The 22,055-nt window shown below is 28.0% G+C and overlaps 2 protein-coding genes and 1 non-coding gene across 3 annotated transcripts; all 3 read left to right on the forward strand.

Annotated features, from left to right (window-relative positions):
- The first annotated feature begins 2,834 nt into the window (after positions 1 to 2,834).
- On the forward strand, positions 2,835 to 6,883 carry LOC543809 (inositol-3-phosphate synthase). Its single transcript, NM_001310069.1, has 10 exons — positions 2,835 to 3,097; positions 3,184 to 3,252; positions 3,361 to 3,496; positions 4,183 to 4,430; positions 4,549 to 4,775; positions 4,891 to 5,006; positions 5,163 to 5,339; positions 5,426 to 5,614; positions 5,718 to 5,780; positions 6,429 to 6,883. Exons 1-10 carry the CDS (start codon positions 2,910 to 2,912, stop codon positions 6,546 to 6,548), a joined length of 1,533 nt encoding a protein of 510 aa, NP_001296998.1. The 5' UTR covers positions 2,835 to 2,909; the 3' UTR covers positions 6,549 to 6,883.
- An 8,701-nt stretch (positions 6,884 to 15,584) lies between these two features.
- LOC101247921 (uncharacterized) lies at positions 15,585 to 18,172 on the forward strand. The gene is made up of 2 exons (XR_011221430.1): positions 15,585 to 15,923; positions 17,590 to 18,172. It is a non-coding gene; the product is annotated as an uncharacterized protein (transcript).
- A 513-nt stretch (positions 18,173 to 18,685) lies between these two features.
- LOC101253880 (putative ETHYLENE INSENSITIVE 3-like 4 protein) lies at positions 18,686 to 21,857 on the forward strand. Its single transcript, XM_069298315.1, has 3 exons — positions 18,686 to 19,002; positions 19,933 to 20,269; positions 20,877 to 21,857. Exons 1-3 carry the CDS (start codon positions 18,802 to 18,804, stop codon positions 21,437 to 21,439), a joined length of 1,101 nt encoding a protein of 366 aa, XP_069154416.1. The 5' UTR covers positions 18,686 to 18,801; the 3' UTR covers positions 21,440 to 21,857.
- Positions 21,858 to 22,055: the final 198 nt, after the last annotated feature.

Raw genomic sequence — 22,055 nt, forward strand, 5'->3', positions numbered from 1 at the left:
ATGCTTGTTTTGATTGTTACTTAAAATGTATTGTACTGTATTGTTAAATTTCGTTGTTACGTAACAATGGAAACCTCTATTTTATGGAACAACCAATTTGGTGTGTTCCAATTGTTACTTAATTTCTTTTTTCAATTATATCTTAACATAAAATTTCAAAATACTATTTTACCCTTAACCTTAATTATTTAAATTTAGTCAAACCTCCCCTACCCTAGATAATTAAGGATATTTAAGTAAATTTATTAATTACAATACAGTACCATACAATCAAACCAAACAATTTAAATGTTACTAAACAATAACAAACAATACAATCTAACCAAACATTGTATCTACCATACAATACACTACAAGTACAATACAATACGATACATTATGAAATAATGAATAACAATGGTTTACACTAGAGATGAGAGGTGCTTATGTATACCAAGGACATGTCAAACGATTGACAATATTTTAACTCGATAAGCTTCTAAAGAAAAAGATACACAAAATATTTAAAGAAAAATGAAAAACTTCGCTAAAAATTACATAAATTATACACACATGGTACATGAGCTTTTTAGTTCAATATTGAAGCCCAAAATGTTGAAGAACAATCCTTTCTAATTTGCCAAGTGTGTGGGTGAAGCCCACAGAAGATGTAAGACCACATAAAGTTTGAAATTTTATATTTTTAAGTTATTCAATTTGTGATAATTTTAGATATATTATGTCTGAAATTATATATGTATAAAATTCAAATATATATTGAATTATGACCATAGTTTATGCACACATTAAAGTTCAGTCACGTTTTCTTAGGTTTAATTATTTGGACCTAAACTTCAATCATATATACTTTGATGTTAAAAGTTTTATTTAAAAGTTGAATAAATAATTTTTTATTATAACAAATAACAATAGAATGTAATGAAATATCAGGAGCGTCTAACACAAGAGATTAATATACGATAAACTCGAAGGTATAAGACCTCATTTTCTTTACTTGATTCAAGTTGTAATTTTGAAATACTTCATAATAATTATTTTTTTTTAAAAAAAAACTCCTTCTAGATAACTAGTTTGAATGGGTATAACTCAAAGAAAGTTTAGAATATAAATGTCCCATTATAGTGCTTTAGGAAGAGACTATTTCTTTGGTAAATTACAATGTGAAATCGATTTCAACTCTGCTAATAGAGGCTAACACGCTATAAAAGAAAAATATATTTTAAAAATAATTAAAATTTTAATTTTAATTTGAAATGGCATGTTCAACAACCACACCTTAATACAATTAAAAAAAAATGCCACACACTTATGATTAAAATACTAGATTCAATCTCCAAATAAAATCTAATTTTGATATTATTCTTCAAATAATTAAACCAAAATCCCCTGTCGTGCACATGAGTAACGATAGTTAAACTAATATTTAAGTATAACATTATGTTTAATAGTATTATTATTAACAAAAATACCAATAAAACAGCCTAATTAGAAATTTTCAAATCAACTTTACAACACTAAGCCACGCAAGAAACCTAACCCACATGTTTTTCACTCCAAATAAAATAAATAATAAAAAATAAAAGAAGATCTCAAATTATATATATAAAAAAGTATTTTTTAAATACACTATTAGTTGTCAAAAAAAAAAACACTATTAGTCAATGTTAATCTCTAATAACATAAACAAATATTTGTGTGATAATAAGATTTTATAAAGTTGATCATAAGCATTTGTGAATATTCTACTAGAGTAACTTTTCAATAAGAATAAAATAAATAGTTTAAATCAAATATAAATTTAGGAAGTGATATTTTTTTGGGATAAAAAAAATATAATCACATAAAACCAAAACAAGTTTTTCGTAAATATTTCGCTTTAAATTTCATTTCAAGTTAAATTATCAATTTTATCATATTATCAATTAACGTTTGTTACAAATATTTACATATAATTACCTCACATTGATTATGTAAATATATTTTTACAACATCGACATATTGAATTTAAAAGGCAAAAATGGCAAAAGGTTGATAGGTACAAAAGTAGAGATTATTTTTAAAAAAATGTCCAATTTTAAACTTGCAATCATAGTTATTAGATTCACAATTAAATAGTTATATATCTTTATATCTACTTTTATTTATCATGTTAAGTTTTTTAATAGTTAATTTAATTATTTTTTTAAATTAAATTAAATTACATCAATTTGATATTTTAAATTTAAATTTGAATATTTAAAATTTATATAAAAAATACTACTAATTGCAATTCTTCTGTATATCAATTTAATAAAAGAATACATCATAAATTTTTATCAAATTTTTTGTAGTTTGATTCTTAAAAAAAAAAAAACTATGACGATAAAAATAGACGAAAATGATAATAATTTTAATAAATTTCTTAGTATAAATATACAATCTAAGCAAAAATTATCGCGTTCATTTACCCACATTCCATATTTACACCAAATCATGTTGAATTCTTTTAATTAAATAATTTGATTACATAAATTGCATATTTATCTTACCATGGTTTAACACTAAAAATTTATTTCAAATACACAATATGACGTAAATATCATATGTGAGTAAGTTATTTATTAATCGTATCGTCACTAAATAAATCCTAAAATGCACGATATGCACAACTCAAATTTAGTCAAAACTCTAATGGTGAAAATACAAAAAGAAAGGCTCTAAGTATATCAAAATATTTGCATGGCTAAGCTTTAATTTTATAGTGGGATTCCACTAATAAAGTGCCACTTGTATTTTTCTCTTCACAGCAAAAAAAACACACTCTATATATACACTTCCATGGCAGCAAATATTTCATAAAGCAAAATAGAATCTTGAACACTTGTTCTTCTTCTAAATTGAATAGCTTGTTCTGATTTTTTTTGGTCAAAATGTTTATTGAAAATTTTAAGGTGGAAAGCCCAAATGTGAAGTATATTGAGAATGAAATTCATTCTGTGTATGATTATGAAACCACAGAGCTTGTTCATGAAGAGAGAAATGGAACTTATCAATGGATTGTTAAGCCTAAAACTGTCAAATATGAATTTAAAACTGATACCCATGTGCCAAAATTGGGGTAAGTTTCTTCATTTTTTTTTTCTCAGATTTCATTTTTCTTTTTTCAAAAAAAAAATTGGGTGAAGAAATTTGTGATTTGTTTAGGGTTATGCTTGTTGGATGGGGAGGAAACAATGGTTCAACATTGACTGGAGGTGTTATTGCGAATCGAGAGTGAGTTTTTTTTTTGTTGTTTTGTTTTGTTTTGAGAATCTAATTTTATGTTGATTTTGTGATGAGATTTTGTGATTTTAAGTAATGGGTTTTGATTGTTTATGGCAGAGGAATTTCATGGGCAACGAAAGAAAAAGTGCAACAAGCCAATTATTTTGGGTCTCTTACTCAGGCATCAACCATTCGAGTTGGGTCTTTCAATGGCGAAGAGATCTATGCACCCTTCAAAAGCCTCCTTCCCATGGTACTCACCTTGTTTTGTTTTGTGTTTTCAAAATTGGGGGTGTGGGGATGGGGGAGTATAAGGTTTAGAATCGAATCCTCGTTAATAAGGTGAAAGTTCAGGTAAACAACCGACCAACGTTATTCTAATTCCCAAATTGGTTAATTTGCCTTTAGTAAAGTTACTTTATGTGGCTTTATGGATAGTTGAATACTAAAAGGATATACTTAAGCACTTTTCGGGTTGTTTGGTTTGTGAACAAGTTAGCGGAGGTAGGATTTTGAGTTTATGAGTTCTAGAATCGAAAAGGAGAAATTTGTGGGGGTTTTGATCTTATTAAGTGGATATTTTAACACAAATACAGGGTTTGTATTAAAGTTAGTGGGTTCTACTGAACTCGTAATTGAAATGTTAGGGGGTTGATGTGATTGAATATTTAGTTGATATACTTGTACTGATAAATGTTTGGTTTATTGGACTAAAAAAAAGACGTAAATGATGATAATCCTGCGATTGCTTATACCGGATCAAATGTTTAACCAAACACATGATAAAAAATAGTCTCTTTTTCTCCTGGGATTATTATTTGTTATGCTTGCAACTAAACGACCCAGACAGTTTAACGAACTCTTTATAGCATTAGTCATGAAAAGTTGCTCTGTCTTAGTTAGATTCAGACTGATATATTTGATCTGATGGTGATATAGGTCAACCCAGACGATGTAGTATTTGGAGGATGGGACATTAGCAACATGAATTTGGCAGATGCTATGGTCAGGGCTAAGGTTTTCGAAGTTGATCTGCAAAAGCAGCTGAGGCCCTACATGGAATCCATGGTTCCCCTTCCTGGTATCTATGACCCTGACTTCATTGCGGCTAACCAAGAAGCACGTGCCAACAACGTGATCAAAGGAACCAAGAAAGAACAAGTTGAACAAATTGTTAAAGATATTAGGTAAAAGTTATAATCTTGATTAACCGTCTTCAATCTTGAACAAAGTTGTCTGTTTTTTCTGGAAAATGATGTGATTTTTAGTTTAGAGTGTAAATTACATGTCTGCTTGGTAATTTAGGGAGTTCAAGGAGAAGAACAAGGTAGACAAGATAGTGGTTCTATGGACTGCCAACACCGAAAGGTACAGTAATGTGGTTGTTGGCCTTAATGACACCATGGAAAACCTTTTAGCTGCTGTGGATAGAAATGAGGCTGAAATATCTCCTTCTACATTGCATGCTATTGCTTGTATTATGGAAAATGTGCCTTTCATCAACGGAAGCCCTCAAAACACTTTTGTTCCAGGTATGGAATCCCGATAACAATTGTAACGAGTTATTGAAAGTGTAATTGCTGCTGATGACCAGCTATAGCTTAGCTTCTATAATTTTAAGTATTTTCTTCTGATACAATTTCACAGGTCTTATTGATTTGGCCATAAAGAGAAACACTTTAATTGGTGGTGATGACTTTAAGAGTGGTCAAACCAAGATGAAGTCCGTGTTGGTTGATTTCCTTGTTGGAGCCGGTATTAAGGTATGTCTTTTGCTGTTAATTCTGGTTGAATGTTTAAATGTTGAAGCACTTTATATACATAAATTAAGCACATAAACATACTTGTCATTGGAAGATGGAGTTTCTTTATAGAGAAGTAGTATAGCCGTGCTGAAAGTCGTGGTGTTTGTATTACAGCCAACGTCAATAGTGAGCTACAATCACTTGGGTAACAATGATGGAATGAATCTTTCTGCTCCTCAAACCTTCCGGTCTAAGGAGATCTCAAAAAGTAATGTTGTTGATGACATGGTTGCTAGCAACGCCATTCTCTATGAATCTGGCGAGCACCCTGACCATGTTGTCGTGATCAAGGTAAATAATATAACATGAGAAAATTAAAAGTTAATGTATACAAACAGGCATATTAATTTGTCAAAATGTTTGATTTTGTATTTCAGTATGTTCCATATGTTGGAGACAGCAAGAGGGCAATGGATGAGTACATGTCAGAGATTTTCATGGGCGGAAAGAGCACTATAGTTATGCACAACACTTGTGAGGACTCTCTTTTGGCAGCTCCAATTATCTTGGATTTGGTCCTTCTCGCTGAACTCAGCACTCGCATTCAGCTCAAAGCTGAAGGGGAGGTCGGTTTCTTTCTGAATGTCTTCAAAGATTTACACTTCGTCATGTTGTGTGTACCCTTAAATGTTGTGTGATTGTTCTGATGAGAAGTGATTCTGTTTTCAGGGGAAGTTCCACTCCTTCCACCCTGTGGCTACTATTCTCAGCTACCTCACCAAGGCTCCCCTGGTAAAGTTTCTATGAGTTTTTTTTTTATTATTTTCAAATAGACTCAAAAACTATGTTGCTCAGACTCTCCAAAAATATTGTCATAGTCGTGTAGGATCCTCCAAAAATACAGTACGTTGGGAGGATGCCACATACAACCGTTGGAACTTTGAAGAGTCTGAGCAAATAGCTTAAAAGTTAACATTATGCAATTATCAAGTGTTGAAAAGAAGTTGCTTTAGTTTGGTCTGAGCATGTGCTAGAGCTATAGCTGATGTGAATTCTCTTCAAGTAATTTCCTTCATCTGTGGTCCAAGATAAATTAGAAATGATGCCAACACAAAAGCAGTTATTATTATGATCTCCATTTAGACATAGTCTAAAAAATATGCATAGGTCACAACAAACTAAATAGACTTCACATGGGGATCACAAAGGGTATTGTTTATGTTGCTTGGACTCTTCCAAATGTGCATGTCGAATCCTTCAGAAGTATTGGAGGATCCGGCACATAGACATGATGTTTCCTTGTACTTCTCTTACTTAATTACCAACGATTTTTTTATTTTAATCTGTTGATTTTCTTGGTGACAATCTTTCAGTGAGTTCGTGCACCGAGCTGCCTTTTCTTTTTCCTTTCATTAACTGTAGTTGTGAATTGGACAACAGGTACCACCAGGTACTCCAGTGGTGAATGCCCTTTCAAAGCAGAGGGCAATGCTTGAGAATATAATGAGAGCTTGTGTTGGTTTGGCACCAGAGAACAACATGATTTTGGAATACAAATGAAAAATATATATGCAGATGAAGAAAAATTACTAGAAGAGAATGGACTTAACTCAAGTGTAGTTGCATTTGTAGAAAAGATCATTCTCTATTTAATTTTTTTTTTGTCCCTATTATATCTTATATTTTGTTTCCATTTTCTCATCATATAATTAAGTTAAGTGTGGCATGATTGTGAAGTGTAGGAGAGCTTAAAAGGGCCAAAGTCTTATTCATTGCAACTTCTTCTCTTCATGTTTTTGGCCCTCTTATCTCCAAATTGTATGTTGGTTGCTTTAGCTCAGATAGAGCCAGCAATATCTTGTTTCTATTGGAAAAAAAAATATAACATGGTGATTTAAATTTTGTTTTAGAAATCCACATTTCCCCCTTTATTTCGCAAGAGTTTAAGTTCTATATACTAATCAGGTGTAGGCACATTAAGCGAAGGGTGGTTCAGAGGTTAAATGTAGTAGTTATTATGGGTGCACTTGTTAGCATAATCGAGAAGAAAATCTCCATATCCTTCGTTAAAATTCTTGGTTCCGCCATTGTTAACAATATACAATATTTTTACACAATTAGGTTACTTATATATGGTAATTTACAAGTACAATTTTTGATAAATTAAAAGTCAATGAGTTGTTTAGTTTGAATTTAAGTTGTTATGAGATCAGTTATGATGAGATTAGTTATGATGGATAAGTTATGCTAAGATTCTTTTTATTGAGTGTTTGGTTTGTTGTATTGAAAATAATGAATTTTAAAAATAATTTATTTGCTTACAAAAGTATCCTTCATAAATGTGAAAAGTGATGTATAAAAAGGGTTTATAGGGATATTTTTATCATTTACTTATTTTATCCTAGAATGAATTGTCTCGGAATTATTATATCATCCAAGGGGAGAGATAACTGTCCCGATACTAATTATTAATCTCGAAATAAGTTGTCCCAAACTTGCCAACAAAATAATAAATTAAGTGGCATTATAAGAGATCAGATCATTTTTTTTCTTTTCATTGTGTAAATGGTTCATACGTGATCTTTATTTTTATACAATAGAGATTCCAAAATAACTTTTTTTTTATTCAAATTACAAGTAAACGAGAGATCTCATTTTCTCCGAAAGGAATATAAGTTAAAATATGTAATTAATTACTCCCTCTATCGACTTCTATGTACCTGTCCAATATACTTAACTTATTTGTCTTGTTAAAAAAAATCAAGAGATTCATTTATCACGTAATTCCTAATTATTAATTATTATCATTTCACAAAATATTGAATTTATTATATATAAAAGGTGATATAGTAAACTTATAATTTTCCTTTGTTTATTGCTATTTAAAGAGCGTACGTTATTTTAATATTGAACGAGTAAAAACGTACGAAACACATTGTTAAAACTTTTACCCCAAAAAAAACACAATAAACATTTCATAGGAAGTTTAATTACACTGATATATACGAATTAAGTTATTTCTCTTCTACTTAAATACAAATAAATACACATAATTTTCTTCTCTTCTCTTTTTTCTTTTTCCAAAATTACCCTTCAAGCTGCTACAATAGTTTTAGTCTTGCCAGAATTTTCAGAGTTAGCAAAGGGCAATTCTGAGTAATTTTGATAATTTTCAGTCTTCTTTTTAAGGACAAGAAGCTTTAATTTCTCTTTTCTTTTATCACTTTTCATTTGTTGTTCCCTACACTCCATACTACAAAATGCTGTATCGCCCCTGTTCACGAATAAAAATAATATATTCAGTATAATTTTATACGTAACCGATATAAAAAGGGTTAAGTGTAATGAAATTGTAAAATATTAATCAACAATTTGATTAATCATCTAAAATGTTAAGATGATTAATAATATATACCAAGTATATGTCAATAATTGTTGCCCCACAAATATTTTAAAATGAATCCTTCATACCTACTACATAATAATGCAATAAATCAAATAAGAAAATAACAAAAATATCCCTCATTTGAAAGGTAAATTCAAAATAGTCTGTTACATATATTTTCAACAATTTAGAAAAAAGTTTTGAGTATTTTTTAATAAACTCTTGGCGGTTCGATTTAATAAAAAATATACTCTATCTTACTTTTTGATTTTTTTTTACTATACGTTGTTTTAGGTTTTAGTATAATTTGTTATTTTTTAATATGATTATTTTATTACTGTGTTCCTTTTTTGTATTTTTACATGCGTTACTTAGACGGAAGAGTTATTGGAAATTGTATTTTCATTTAGTGGCGGAGTTAGGAATTTCACGAAAAATATTTTAAAAAAGTGGAAAAAATTGAAAAGTGTTTCTAGTGAGATGCAACACTCGAGCATCCTAAACACCGACTCTTTCAAGGCATCTAAAATCACTAGTTTACAATATCTTATTTTATCAATAATGTTTAGAATATGTTATTTAATCACTTTGTATATTATTTTACTTATATATACGAAATTATTTTTTAATATAAGATGTCCACTTAAACACTCTGACTATAACATAGCCACACCCATGTTCATATATACACTATTTTCTCCATCCTAACATCACTTATAAAACAACACTAAACATGTTAATGTTCCTACAATACACTATCGATAATAAGTAAACAAAAATTCATTACACTGTCAATGTATATATATATATAATTAATTACCTATACATGTAGATATCACGACAAGGTGTCAATCGATGGTTACAAAGTCCACAAGTTGTCAAGAAATGAGATTTTTCTTCTATTTGATGATGAAAACCTTGATAACTTGAACTTCTATGGTGATATTTTGATGACACGTGTTGATGATCATGACCATAAAATCCATAATTAGTACCAAGATCAAGATCAAACGGTTTTCCTTCTCCATTGTTCATCACATCTACGGTGATCCTTGTTGTGCTTATTGTTCTTCTCATGTTACCTATCATATTCTTCTTTACAAAAGATCAATTTTTTTATAATATAATTTATTTATTTTTTGTAGAGAAATTGGAAGGGAAGAAGTAGAAATAAATGAAATGAAGAGATAAATATATAGAAAAATGGTGTGTGTGAGAGTTAATCTAAGCCCTTTAATTTTTTAAAAAAATGTACTAGAGATGAGAGATTCTTCCATTACTCTTTATGTCAAAGTGTTGACTTTGAGGGTGTGTTTATTTATTTTTGTTGTGTCTGATACGTAAGTAAAAAAATATTATGGGAGATGAAGGTAAAGGTGGAAATATGAGTATGGACGATTGGTGAGGATAATGGAGATTACGAAATAGAAATAAAGATCTGATGTGTTGCATTAAAATTTAATCAGATACTAATTAAAATCAAGATTATAGATTAAAAATATAAATGAAATACGTTGAAGAGTGAATTATTAATATAAAATGTTATTTGTAAAATGAATTTTCTCTATTTTGACGAGAGAAATCAATCATCCTATTTTCTTGAAATAAGTTTCATAGTTTGATTAATTTTTTCTTATTTGAAATTTAGGTTATGAGCAATTATTCAAAGCAATAAATGTGTTCACAAAAAATTAATGTCATGTATCGATTAATTTGGTTTTAAACATAATTGGTACTTGAGTAAATGGATATCTATGCATCATTTTTTTAATGAGTTGGTAAATTTGTTTCTTTTTGCTTTTTACTGATATATTTTTTTGACATATTTGTTAATTTAAAATTTATACAATAAATCATATAAATTAAAAAGTATATTTATACATTTTCTCTTTTATTATTAAGAAAAAGATTAGACATATACATTTTTATTATAATTTTTCTACATTCAACATCTTTACTAAAGAATTAAACATTCCCACTATTACACTATAACCAATGATAGTTAATAAGATGACTTGTGATGTCACGTTTAATATAAAGATGATTTGGTACTTCAAAAAATATTTAGATAATTAAATAAGATCGATCTTTGCGATATTCATGTGCTTAATTTCAATTTCAAAATATCGTAAATTTATTTCATAGTTTTCGATCTATTCAAAAAAAAATTATATTAATTATATTATTTTTCGTTTATGCAAAGTTTAATTTTAGAATTTATTTGTATGTTCTGGTTTAGTTCCACGAATTGACCGTATTTAATCTCACTCAATGAATAGCATCAAATAATTAGATTTTTTTTTCCAAAAACAAAGGAATAAATCTAATTTGACCTGAATTTCTACAAAAAATAAAATAAAAAATTCAGACACTAAATGAAATTAATTGTTTGTTTAGGCAATGTTGTTTTCAAGAACAAATCAACACAAACAAACAAAAAAGTAAGATATTTTTTTATTGTGCTAGTTTCTTAGTCATTCTCTTTTTCTTTATTACCACTAGCATTAAAATAAATTCTTTTTTAATTCCTAACTTAATTTCAAAAAGTAATTTATAAAGAAAAATGTCACATTCATATAAGAAGATCAAATTATAAATAATTTATTCATATTAAAGTGAGAGACTTAATACCCTCTCATCACGCTGGTGAATCAAAAACAACATTAATAAAATACAAAAAAACTAAAGATAATTTTGACTGCCTCTAATATATATCTTGATGAATATAAGTGCACGTATAGATTCATATAAGAATATGAATGGACTCACCCTCTACCAATATTGCGGAAGACTTAATAACTCAACTTATACAATCGTATAATAACTTTGCTTATATAAATCGTTGAATATCTTATTGTTATCGAAAATTACTTATAATACCTTTTTTCCTTTTTCTTTTTGTTATTTGGACTAAGTGGTGATGATGAAATGAGAAAATGATGTAAAAATTTTAAATTTGCTTTTTGGTACTTTAAAAACTTTAGATAAGAAAATGACATTCCTATCAAATTTGTAAACAGAAAATTTCAACGGTAGGTTTTGTGGGATTGTAAATCCTAACAATTAAAATTAAAAGATTCAATGGGCTATGAAAATTCCAATTTTTTTTTCTTGTTTTAAGGTATTTTTATATTTTCCATAATTTTGGGGGATTTTAGTTGGGGTGGGTTAAGGTATTTTCCTCCTCTTAATTTTGTGCTTATTATTTTATTTTAATATAAGATAGACGGCATATTAATAACTTTGTAATTGGTTAGAGATTTTTTAGTCATATTAATTAGTGTTTGTGATATTTGACTATGTATATTCACTTTTTAATTACTTAAAATGTGAATATTTAATGTATTTATTTGTGAGCATTCATAAATTATGAGAATTATTAATCGTCTCACTATTTAATCATTTATGTGGTATATATAAAGTATATAATTTTTTTTTTTGTATATTTGCTTGATGAATATCAACAATTTTTTGAAATTATTAGCTTTTTCCCGATTTTATTGTTTGTTTATTATATTAAGCTCACAATATTATCTCGTTTTTAATAATAAAATACTTCTAAATATAATTTAAATATAACATATTTTCATATTATGGAACCAAATTCATATATACATCTTAATTTGTTGAAGGTGAGATATATCAAAGTCATATTATATTCAAGAGTTCAGAGCCTAAAAGGGTATAAAATGTTAATAAAATTTTCAAAACGCTATATAAATTTTTATTTTAATCAAAACGGTAAAATCGCTGGTAGAGCAGCGATTTGCTAAATAACTATTTTTTTAAATTATTTTTTTAAGAAATCGTTGCAATAGCAGCGATTTCCAATATAAAATCTTTTTAATTTTTTTTTAATAAATCGCTACCTAAATTATTTATTTGATTTTTTTTCACTTTTTTAAAATTAAATCACAGCCAAGGCAGCGATTTCTTTAAAAAAAATTATATTGGAAATCACTGCCATTGCAGCGATTTCTTAAAAAAATAATTTTTTTAAGAAAAAGTTAAATTTACCGAATCGTTGCTATTGCAGTAATTTTGTTTTTTTCAGCAAGCAAAATCGCTATTCTACCAACAATTTACCATTTTGATTAAAATTAAATTTCATATACCGTTTTAAAATTTATGTTAACATTTTACTCCCTATAGGCTCCGAATTCTTATATTCAATGATCTAGAATTTGTCTTCCCTGGTTTGTTTATCCTTACGATCACTTTCTCTCTCTTTTTTTATTTTATTTTTATTCTTACCATCAATTTTTATATTCAAATTTGATAGGTACTAATTGCCCTATTTTTCAATTGCTACACCTAACTCCCATAAAAAATTATTCATTTGTCAATTAGTTCAATTTATCCTCAATTTTCTGTCTTTAATTACGATTTGAATAGATAAAAATATTTTTACGAAAATTAATTTCTTCACAAGATATATATATATATATATATATATATATATATATATATATATAAAAAAAAAAAATTAATCTAAGATTATTTACCTCCCATTTATACACACACCATTATATGGTTTGACATATAATTAAATCATTTCAATAGCTAATATGTGACACAAAGTGTAAATTATTGGGACCAAAGTAGGTTATAACCCTAAGTGCTCTTTGACATAAGACTACTAAAAAGTGATGGATAAAAAGGAAAAGAAAAAAGAAAAAAGAAAAAAGAAAAAAGAAAATTGAAAAGATAAAGGTCTTCCTCATGCTATTATCATAAAGCTCCAAAGCAAAATATATTAAAAATAATTCCATTTCATTGGTAAGAGTTAATCGCGGATTTTGTAGGTCATTTATAATTATTTTTTTTAATTTTATGATTTATTTATAGGAGATTTTTATTTTTATACGTAAAAGGTTCATGAGAAGTTATTTTTTTTTTATATTATTCATTCTGTACATCTAATCAAGAGATCTTAGTTTCTGTGTACCTATACATATCAAACATCTTAATTATTTGATCGATAAATTCAAAAAATAATATTAGAAAATATTAATCACTGTCTATAATTTTTTAAACCTTAGACAATAAAAACAATATTTCATCAATTTCAAAGGCTATAATTACACAAATTTTAAGATAGAGACATAATCTAAATGGTGATCTAAAAAGGAGATATTGATGTAAAAGCAGAGAAAACAATCAAACTCCAAATATAAAAGAAGTAATAATTCACTTAGAAGTAATAATTAGTAAATTAACATTTATTCTATAATTTGATTTGTTATTTCAATTAGAAATGTTGGTAAATTAAGAAAGGCAAGGCAAGCTTGACTTTAATTCCTCATAGAACTACATGGTATAATTGAATATTAAATAGCCAACAAATCTGGGAAAATCAAATAATACTTCAAGATGTCACTTCATTCTTGATAGAGGCATTAAAATAAAAAGATTTTAATTATATTTGAAACTTCATTGAAATATAATTAATGAAAAGTATTGTTGACTTCATACATAATACAATCATCAAGATTCTATGTAAATATAAATAACTTATCTTCTAAGAAATGAATTTTTTATTTTATTTTCTTTGGACAATGTCACTTGGTTGTAAGAAGATCAAGCTAGAAGTAAACACCAATAAATAAAATGATAACTTTTTATATTTTTTAAAAATATAATAAATTTAGTCTTTTGGGAATTGTATTAACAATCACTATAGTTGATAATAAGAATAAAAAAATTAATAGATAAATTATCTTTTAATTTTTTTTAATTTAAACAAATAAAAATATTTTTTATATAATAATAAACAAGCAAAAATAAACGAAACAAAGTAACAAATACTAAAATGAATGTCATAATTTACTCAAACAAAACGTAGAGAAGGAAACTTAGAAGCTTTAATTAATATTGAAACAAGCAATATAAACATTATTTATTTATAATAATAATAATAAGAAAAAGGATAGGGAGATGAAAAGTCCCAAAGAGACATGTTTTGCCTAAGTACATACACAATATGCTAATTGAATTTGGATCTCAAATTATTTTTGAGAAAAATTGTTTGATCTTATTATTTTTTTCTCGATTAAAAGATTGTTCGTATGAAATCTTACGAATATTTACATTAGGCTAAGACTGATTCATAACACATTTCTAAGTTACTTTTGACTTGATAAAAAAAAATCAAATTTCATATCATTTTTAGACTCACCTTATCTAATCATTAACTTTGATATCAGGTTACGCTAAATTTATCTGCTTTTTAAGTCAAAACACATGATTTTCTTGAAAGACCTCTTACAAGTCACAATTAAGAATTTCATGTACTTTATATTATAACTTTAAAATTTTTCAACTATCAATTTTGCATCCAACAAATATTCAATATATAAAAGAAAATTTTCACGAATAGCAATTCAATTAAATTACTTTTATTTAATTTGATTAAAAACTATATTTCCCATTAAAATACAATGTACTAAGGGGAGGTACCACTTTTATTTCGTATCAAATACAATAATTTGACTTTGTCAAAAACTACATACTATCTAATATTGTGCAAAGTAGATAAAAACAAATTAAATGATGATATTAAAATCGAATAATCATGCATATTCAATCATCATGTGGGTAATTAGTTGGGCCAAGATTTACAGGTTCATTATTATTAGGAAAATTTTTATAAATTATATCAGTTTAAGAGCTAATTATTTAGATATCTTTTATTTTATAATATTACAAATCTTATCAGATTTTGATGTGTCCAAATATGTTCAGATATATGTATCTCAAGATTCATCAGGTCAAAGTTAGGCGTAATTTATTCTATATAAATTGTATCTAAGTGAATTTACATGCATATGAGATATAATACATAATAAATCTTTCTCGCCTCCTTTCAATCTCACTCCTCATTCTCGTGTGTGTGTGTGTGTATATATATATATATATATAATATCTCAAATTTATGAGAAACACATCAAATACATGTATCAGGTTTCAAAAAGCCCTAGTTATATTTTCATTCCAAATACACCTCTCCTGTTATTTTTTGAAAGTATATTTGACCCTGTTGTTCGAATTTTAAAAAAAATATACCTTTCGTTATATTTTCGTTCCAAATATACCAAATTGACTTTTTGACTTTAATCTCAATGGAGTGTAGGGTCAGTTTCATAATTTTGAATAATTGCAGGGCCGAGCTGTTAGTCACTCTTTACGCTACCACAAAAGAAGAGAAAGTCACTTTGGGTCCCCCAAAGTTTCAATTATGTCACTTTTATCCTCTCTTTTTTGTTTTTTGTTTTTTGTTTTTTTGTTATCATCATCATATCCAATTCCTCTATATTTTACATACCAAGAACTTGTGAAAACACAAAAATTAAAAAATAGAAACACTTAAATTTGAGTTCATAAGAAAAAAAATATGGCTAAGATGATATTTTTATTTGTTGTTTGCTTAGTATTATTTGCTTCTATTAATGTTAGTGCCAATTTTATGGACACTTTTCTTGTTATTGGGAAAGTTTATTGTGACACTTGTCGTTGTGGCTATGAGACTTCTGCCTCCAAGTATCTTCCTGGTAATATTATCAAACCCTTTTACTTTTCTATTCATTATTTATATATTTTTATTGTTTTTAGAAGCGAATTCAGAAATTGAAATGTGGTGAAATTTATTTAAATTCATTTTGTCTTTTACATTGTGGATTCAGAGTTCGCATTTATTATTTGTTATAATTTTGATTTATGAATTATATTTCGCATTGCGGGTATGAAATTCAGATAAGAAATAGTGATTTGGTAGAATTTGTAATCAGTATTTAGATGTGTTGGATTTTAAAATAAGAGGGTGAGTTTTGAGATACTTAGGATAAAACATCAATTAATTTGAATATTGTGATATTTTACTCCAATAATTTTATTTTCTTATCCTTATTAAGAATAGATGGTCTAAAGTAATTGTCATTTTAGAACATCTAAGATATAGTTAGAGTACATTTTTTTACTTAAGAATAATTATTGTTAGAAGTAATAAATATTGACTAATTAGCCTAAAAACATAAATGAAGAATATATACACATTCCTCAATATTGTAGTTGTGTGGATTGATTTTTTATTATTATTTATTGAAGAGAAATTAATATTCAAAATGATTAAAGATGGAGTGATAAATAAGAATATAACATTCAAAATACAGAGTAATGTGACAATCAAAATAGTTCGATGATAGTAAATTATTTATATCAATTTATTATTTTTTAAAAATATCGTGAATGATCCAAACTGAATAAGTAAAATTGAACATATTATAAGGTTCAACCAAATTTATTCGAGTTCACTTGAATTTGTGGTTGGATCTTGTCACTCCGCGTGCAAGAATCGTGGGAGTGTCTCATCTTTTTGTGTAATTTTGTGTGCATTTTTGCAAATCCAATGTATTTGTCTACTTTTAACTATTTGGAGTTTTAAATTTCTACAATATATTATATATTTTTCGAGTCTTTTTATTTTATCTTGAGAAGAAATAATTTAAAACTTTAAGAAGTAGGGAGCGAGTTATGATTTCTTAAGGACATACAAGCAACTTATGAGCTCGGATTAATATTCTAGTTCTTCTACATTTCTTATTTAATATTTTGAACGTATGATATCACTATTTGACACAATTCTTTCTTTGATTAATATATAAAAGAAGTACGGTAAATATCTATTTTGGCGTGAATTTATAGTTTCATTCTCGAATTATTGACAGCCTTAAAAATATTCTTTGACTGAACTTAAACAGGCCGTTGATTTTGCAATATGAGTGATACAACCTTAAATTCTCACCAAGTTTAAAGATGTTTCAATACTTCTCTCGATTTTTTTATTAATAGTCCATGCTCCTACATAAGTTGGAGACCACTTACTATGTCATGTATTAGATTGGGGAGTATCTAATAAGTTTAGTTTTTTTTAAAAAAAATTATCACCATGTGGTGGTGAGACATTTATATTGATGAATAAAATTACAACTAATAAGTTTAGTTAGTCAAGTAGATACGTGTTTTTAAGACTGTCAATAATTCGAGAATAAAACTAATAACTTTCATAAAGTTCAAAGGTATTTTCAATAGTTCTCTGTTTGATATATCATTACCATGGAAATAAATATTATATTTTTTTTAAAAAAAATGACAAGTCAAGCCTATTATATTGTTATACAATACACTTTTATTTACTAATTGTTGAATGTACTTTTGTAGGATCGAGGGTTAGAATCGAGTGCAAGAATAGGGACACTAACGATTTGGCATACACTGTTGAAGGTGTTACAAACTCTAAAGGAGAATACAAGATACTTGTGAATAGTGATCGCCGCGATGAATTTTGCGATGTCGTCCTCATTAGAAGCTCTGATCCAATGTGCGCGGAACCCAACACGGGCCGTGATCGCACCCGTGTTGTCCTCACTAGCAACAATGGCATGGTATCTAATACTCGCTTCGCTAATTCCATTGGGATTCCTTTATAATGAGCCTCTTGCTAGTTGCACAAAAATCCTCAAACAATATGAATTTTCAGAAGATCAATTTTAAATTATTATTATTATTGTTGTTGTTGTTTTTATGCCTTTACTTTAGAGTAATTGGACCAATTACTGATTTCGGTCTTTAGCTCAGTAATTTCATTTGGCATTGGAAATTTTATAGGGTGTCCTATTTTCTTATTTAACATTTAAGGTCTCATCTATTTTTATTAAGATTAAGATATTTGGATGTTCAATTAAATGATTAAGATATTATTTTTAAATTTAAATATTGAATGATAAAATTGTTTGTTTTTTAATATCTGAACATGTATGATTTATTTATTTATAAACATAACAAATATATAATTTAAATAAAAAATTAATATACTATTATATAAAATATTAATTTAATGAAATAAAGATTATTGTTTGATTAAAAAAATAAAATAATTACATTCACTAGTGACGGTGGTAATTAATGGTTGGTGTTAAGTAGTGACTTGTGATGATGATGATAGTAATTATAATGATAGAGATGGTTGGTATGTAATAACTGTAATGATCGATGCGACTGATAATAGTACTGACGATTATGATAATAACGAACTGAATAATATATGATTGTTAATAATCAATACTCAATTTTTTAATAAACTAATAAATGGACAGATCAATGACCAACCCAACTCACTTACATGCAAAGCGAAGATGTGGCTCTCTTATTGTAAAGCTTACATCCAAAATCCTCTTTTACTCTTGGGAAGATCATTATAGACACTAAATTTTGTGCAATTTGTCACCGCCAATTTACACCAATATTAGCATTTCCATTTAATATACATGCACATATAACTAACATATAAATATATATGTTCCTTGTTACTAATTGTTACACTCACCAATCACTATATTCCCCTTTTATATATATATTTTTGTATGAAAGAATATGGAGGAAGAAGAATTAAGCTATGATGAACTCAAGAAGAGAATGTGGAAGGACAGGATGCGTTTGCATAGGTTCAAGAAGAAGGGAGAAAACAAATTATTATTTGAAGAAGAAGAGATTGATGAGTCTAAAGCTCAAGAGCAATATTTATGTAGAAGGAAAAAGATGTCTAAAGCTCAAGATTCTATTCTCAAGTACATGGTAATGTTGCCATATATATTATGCTTTTATTTATTATATGCATAATATATGTATAAACATTTAAAACTCAAAAGTAAACTCCAACTTTGAGTATGCGTATTTTAGCTTGTTTTCATTGTGTCAGTTGATATATGACACAAACTTACAAAATAATACATATATAAATATTCAAACTTTGACTCAAATGACAAGTAAACATTCCATTACGTATTTTGAGTATGCACATCTAGACGTACACCTTAGCTTGTCTTCATTGTGTCAGTTGATACAACACGAACTTAAAAAAATAATACATATATACAGATATTCAAACTTTGTCTCGGCTGACAACTAAAACACTTGAATATGTACATGCAGACATACATCTTGATTTATCTTCATTGTTCCAGTTGAATACTGTAACTTACAAAATAATACATATATAGGTAATCAATATTTGCCTCAGTTGACAAGTAAACTCTCAAACTTTGAATATGCATATCTGGACGTACATCTTAGCTTGTCTTCATCGTTCCAGTTGAACACTCCAGCTTACAAAATAATTTAAAATATATATATATATATATATATATATATATATATATATATATATATATATATATATATATATGTATGTATGTATGTATGTATGTATGTATGTATATATATCCAAAGTTTGCCTCAGTTGGGAAGTAAACACTCCAACTTTGAATATGCACATTTAGACGTATACCTTAGCTTATTTTCATGATTTCAGTTAAACACTTCAACTTATAACGTAATACATATATAGATATTCGAACTTGGCTTAACTGACAAGTAAATACTCCAACTTTAAATACGTACATCAAAACGTACATCCTAATTTATATCTAGGATGTCAGTTGAACACTCCAACTTACCATTAATACACACATAGCCATTCAAAGCCTCTTCTTGTTTGATCAACAGGTAAAAATCATGGAGGTTTGCAAGGGTCAAGGCTTTGTGTATGGGATTGTATCAGAGAAGGGGAAGTTGGTGAGTGGCTGTTCAGATAGTTTACAACAATGGTGGATGGAGAAAGTAAGATTTGACCAAAATGCTCCTATTGCCATTGCTAAATCCTTGCCCAAATTAGTAGAGGAGGAGAACATGTTGGATCCTAATGCCTCATTTATGTGTCTTCTTGAAGAATTGCAAGACACTACTTTAAGCTCAATACTTTCAGCTCTAATGCAACATTGTATCCCTCCACAAAGGAGGTTCCCTTTGGATAGAGGTTTAGCCCCACCTTGGTGGCCAACAGGTAGCTATACCATCAATCTATTTCCGTCTCAATTTATATGTCTTAGTTTAACTTAGTACAAAGAAATCTTTTCATTCTTGTGCTCTTAAATTAATTAAAATATGTGTAACGAATAAAAAATGACATTGAATCTCATGGTCTTAAACATGTAGGCGATGCCAAAGTTAATTAAAGAGATATTAAATGTAGCAAGTGACATATTTTCGGAAAATTAAAAAGGAAACAAGATACACAAATTGATATAGTGAGAGTATTTAGATACGTCAAATTTCTTGAAAAAGTGTTAGTTCCTCGGTCTTCTATCTCAATTTATATGATACACTTTGATAGAGCGCAAAGCTTAAGAATGAAATAAAGGCTTTCGGAACTTGTGATCTAAAATAACTACAGATTTTATAGTTATAAATCATCTCATTAAAGGTAAAATAGAAAATTTAAAGTTGAAATTATTTTTAAATATAGAGACAAAGTAAAGATTAAATTGGAATAAAGAAGTATTATATAAATATTAGTTTTGAATAACTCATGATTTTGGAAAATTAGTAACATTAATTAGACTCATAAAGTTTAAATTCTGAATCATCTGTCTGTTGACGTGATGTGATAGGGAATGAACTTTGGTGTGGTGATCAAGGGTTGTCCCAAGAACAAGGTCCACCACCTTATAGGAAGCCCCATGGTTTGAAGAAGGCATGGAAAGTAAGTGTTTTAGCTGCAATTATCAAACACATGTGTCCTGATTTAGGGAGGATGAGGAGATTGGTGAATCAATCCAAGAACTTACAAAACAAGATGACAGCCAAAGAAACATCAACTTGGTCTAAAGTTGTTAACCAAGAAGAAGCCCTTCTCAAGTTGACTAGGTCTCTCAAGATTTCAACATCCAAAGGAGAAGTAAATAAGGATAATGAAGATCAATTAGATTTTACTTTTGTCCCCAAAATGTTGACAAAAGATGACAAGAGGAAGTCCATTATCTTTGATCATGATCTTAATATGGAGGATGTAGTGTATGCATCCCAAAACATGAACTGTCCACAAAGTGAATTAGGCTTGGGATTTGTGGACAAGAATTTAAGAATTGAACATGAGTCAAGTTGCTCTTATGGTAAAGTTAAAAGTGATAACAAAATAACCAAGAAAGTGCCTATGACAACATCTCTAGCTTGATTGGAGAAACAAAAAAAGCCACAAGAAGAAACGGAAAATCACTATCCAACAAGACATCATGAACAAATATTAAAGAGTTGAATTATGATGCAACAACTAATAAGAACTTGAAATACTCATCAAAATGAAACTTCATCACAAGATGTTCTAAATCATGAAGTTGCAAATTTCTCTATGGGATTTGAATTGTTGATGAGAGAGATCATGTCATCTAAATTTCATCGCGTTTCTTTGGTTAATTATCAATCTATATTTCTTTTTCGATAAATAAAGCTACGAACATAAATAAAAAATAATGTGTGATATTTTTCGTTTTTTTCCTTGTTCATGCTATTTTTCTTTTTATTTTACATAATTACTAATTAGCTCGTCTAGTCTAAATGATTTGAACTATTCAATAAGAATAGGGATTTTCAATGCTAGAAATGCCCCCTATCTTAACTGGATCACGACTCATAGAATCTATTCCTACTTGGAGGTTGAGCTAGACCACCTTTGGTCGAGAAGTCGGAACGAAGGCGCTTTCCGGGGAGGTGAGGGTCGTAGACATGATATTTAGATCACCTTGAGTTGAGAAGGAAAATAAGCTATTCAAGTTAGTGAGAGAACGGGACGG

The sequence above is a fragment of the Solanum lycopersicum genome, chromosome 5 (assembly GCF_036512215.1).
Source record: "Solanum lycopersicum chromosome 5, SLM_r2.1".
In the NCBI taxonomy this organism is placed as follows: Eukaryota; Viridiplantae; Streptophyta; class Magnoliopsida; order Solanales; family Solanaceae; genus Solanum; species Solanum lycopersicum.

Bases quoted from the DNA above. Each gene is read 5' to 3' on its own strand.
- LOC543809 (NM_001310069.1), top strand. From the start codon at position 2,910: ATGTTTATTGAAAATTTTAAGGTGGAAAGCCCAAATGTGAAGTATATT. The intron at 3,098-3,183 runs GTAAGTTTCTTC...TGATTTGTTTAG, and splicing joins ACCCATGTGCCAAAATTGGG to GGTTATGCTTGTTGGATGGG. The intron at 3,497-4,182 runs GTACTCACCTTG...ATGGTGATATAG, and splicing joins TCAAAAGCCTCCTTCCCATG to GTCAACCCAGACGATGTAGT.
- LOC101253880 (XM_069298315.1), top strand. From the start codon at position 18,802: ATGGAGGAAGAAGAATTAAGCTATGATGAACTCAAGAAGAGAATGTGG. The intron at 19,003-19,932 runs GTAATGTTGCCA...TTTGATCAACAG, and splicing joins ATTCTATTCTCAAGTACATG to GTAAAAATCATGGAGGTTTG. The intron at 20,270-20,876 runs GTAGCTATACCA...GTGATGTGATAG, and splicing joins CCCACCTTGGTGGCCAACAG to GGAATGAACTTTGGTGTGGT.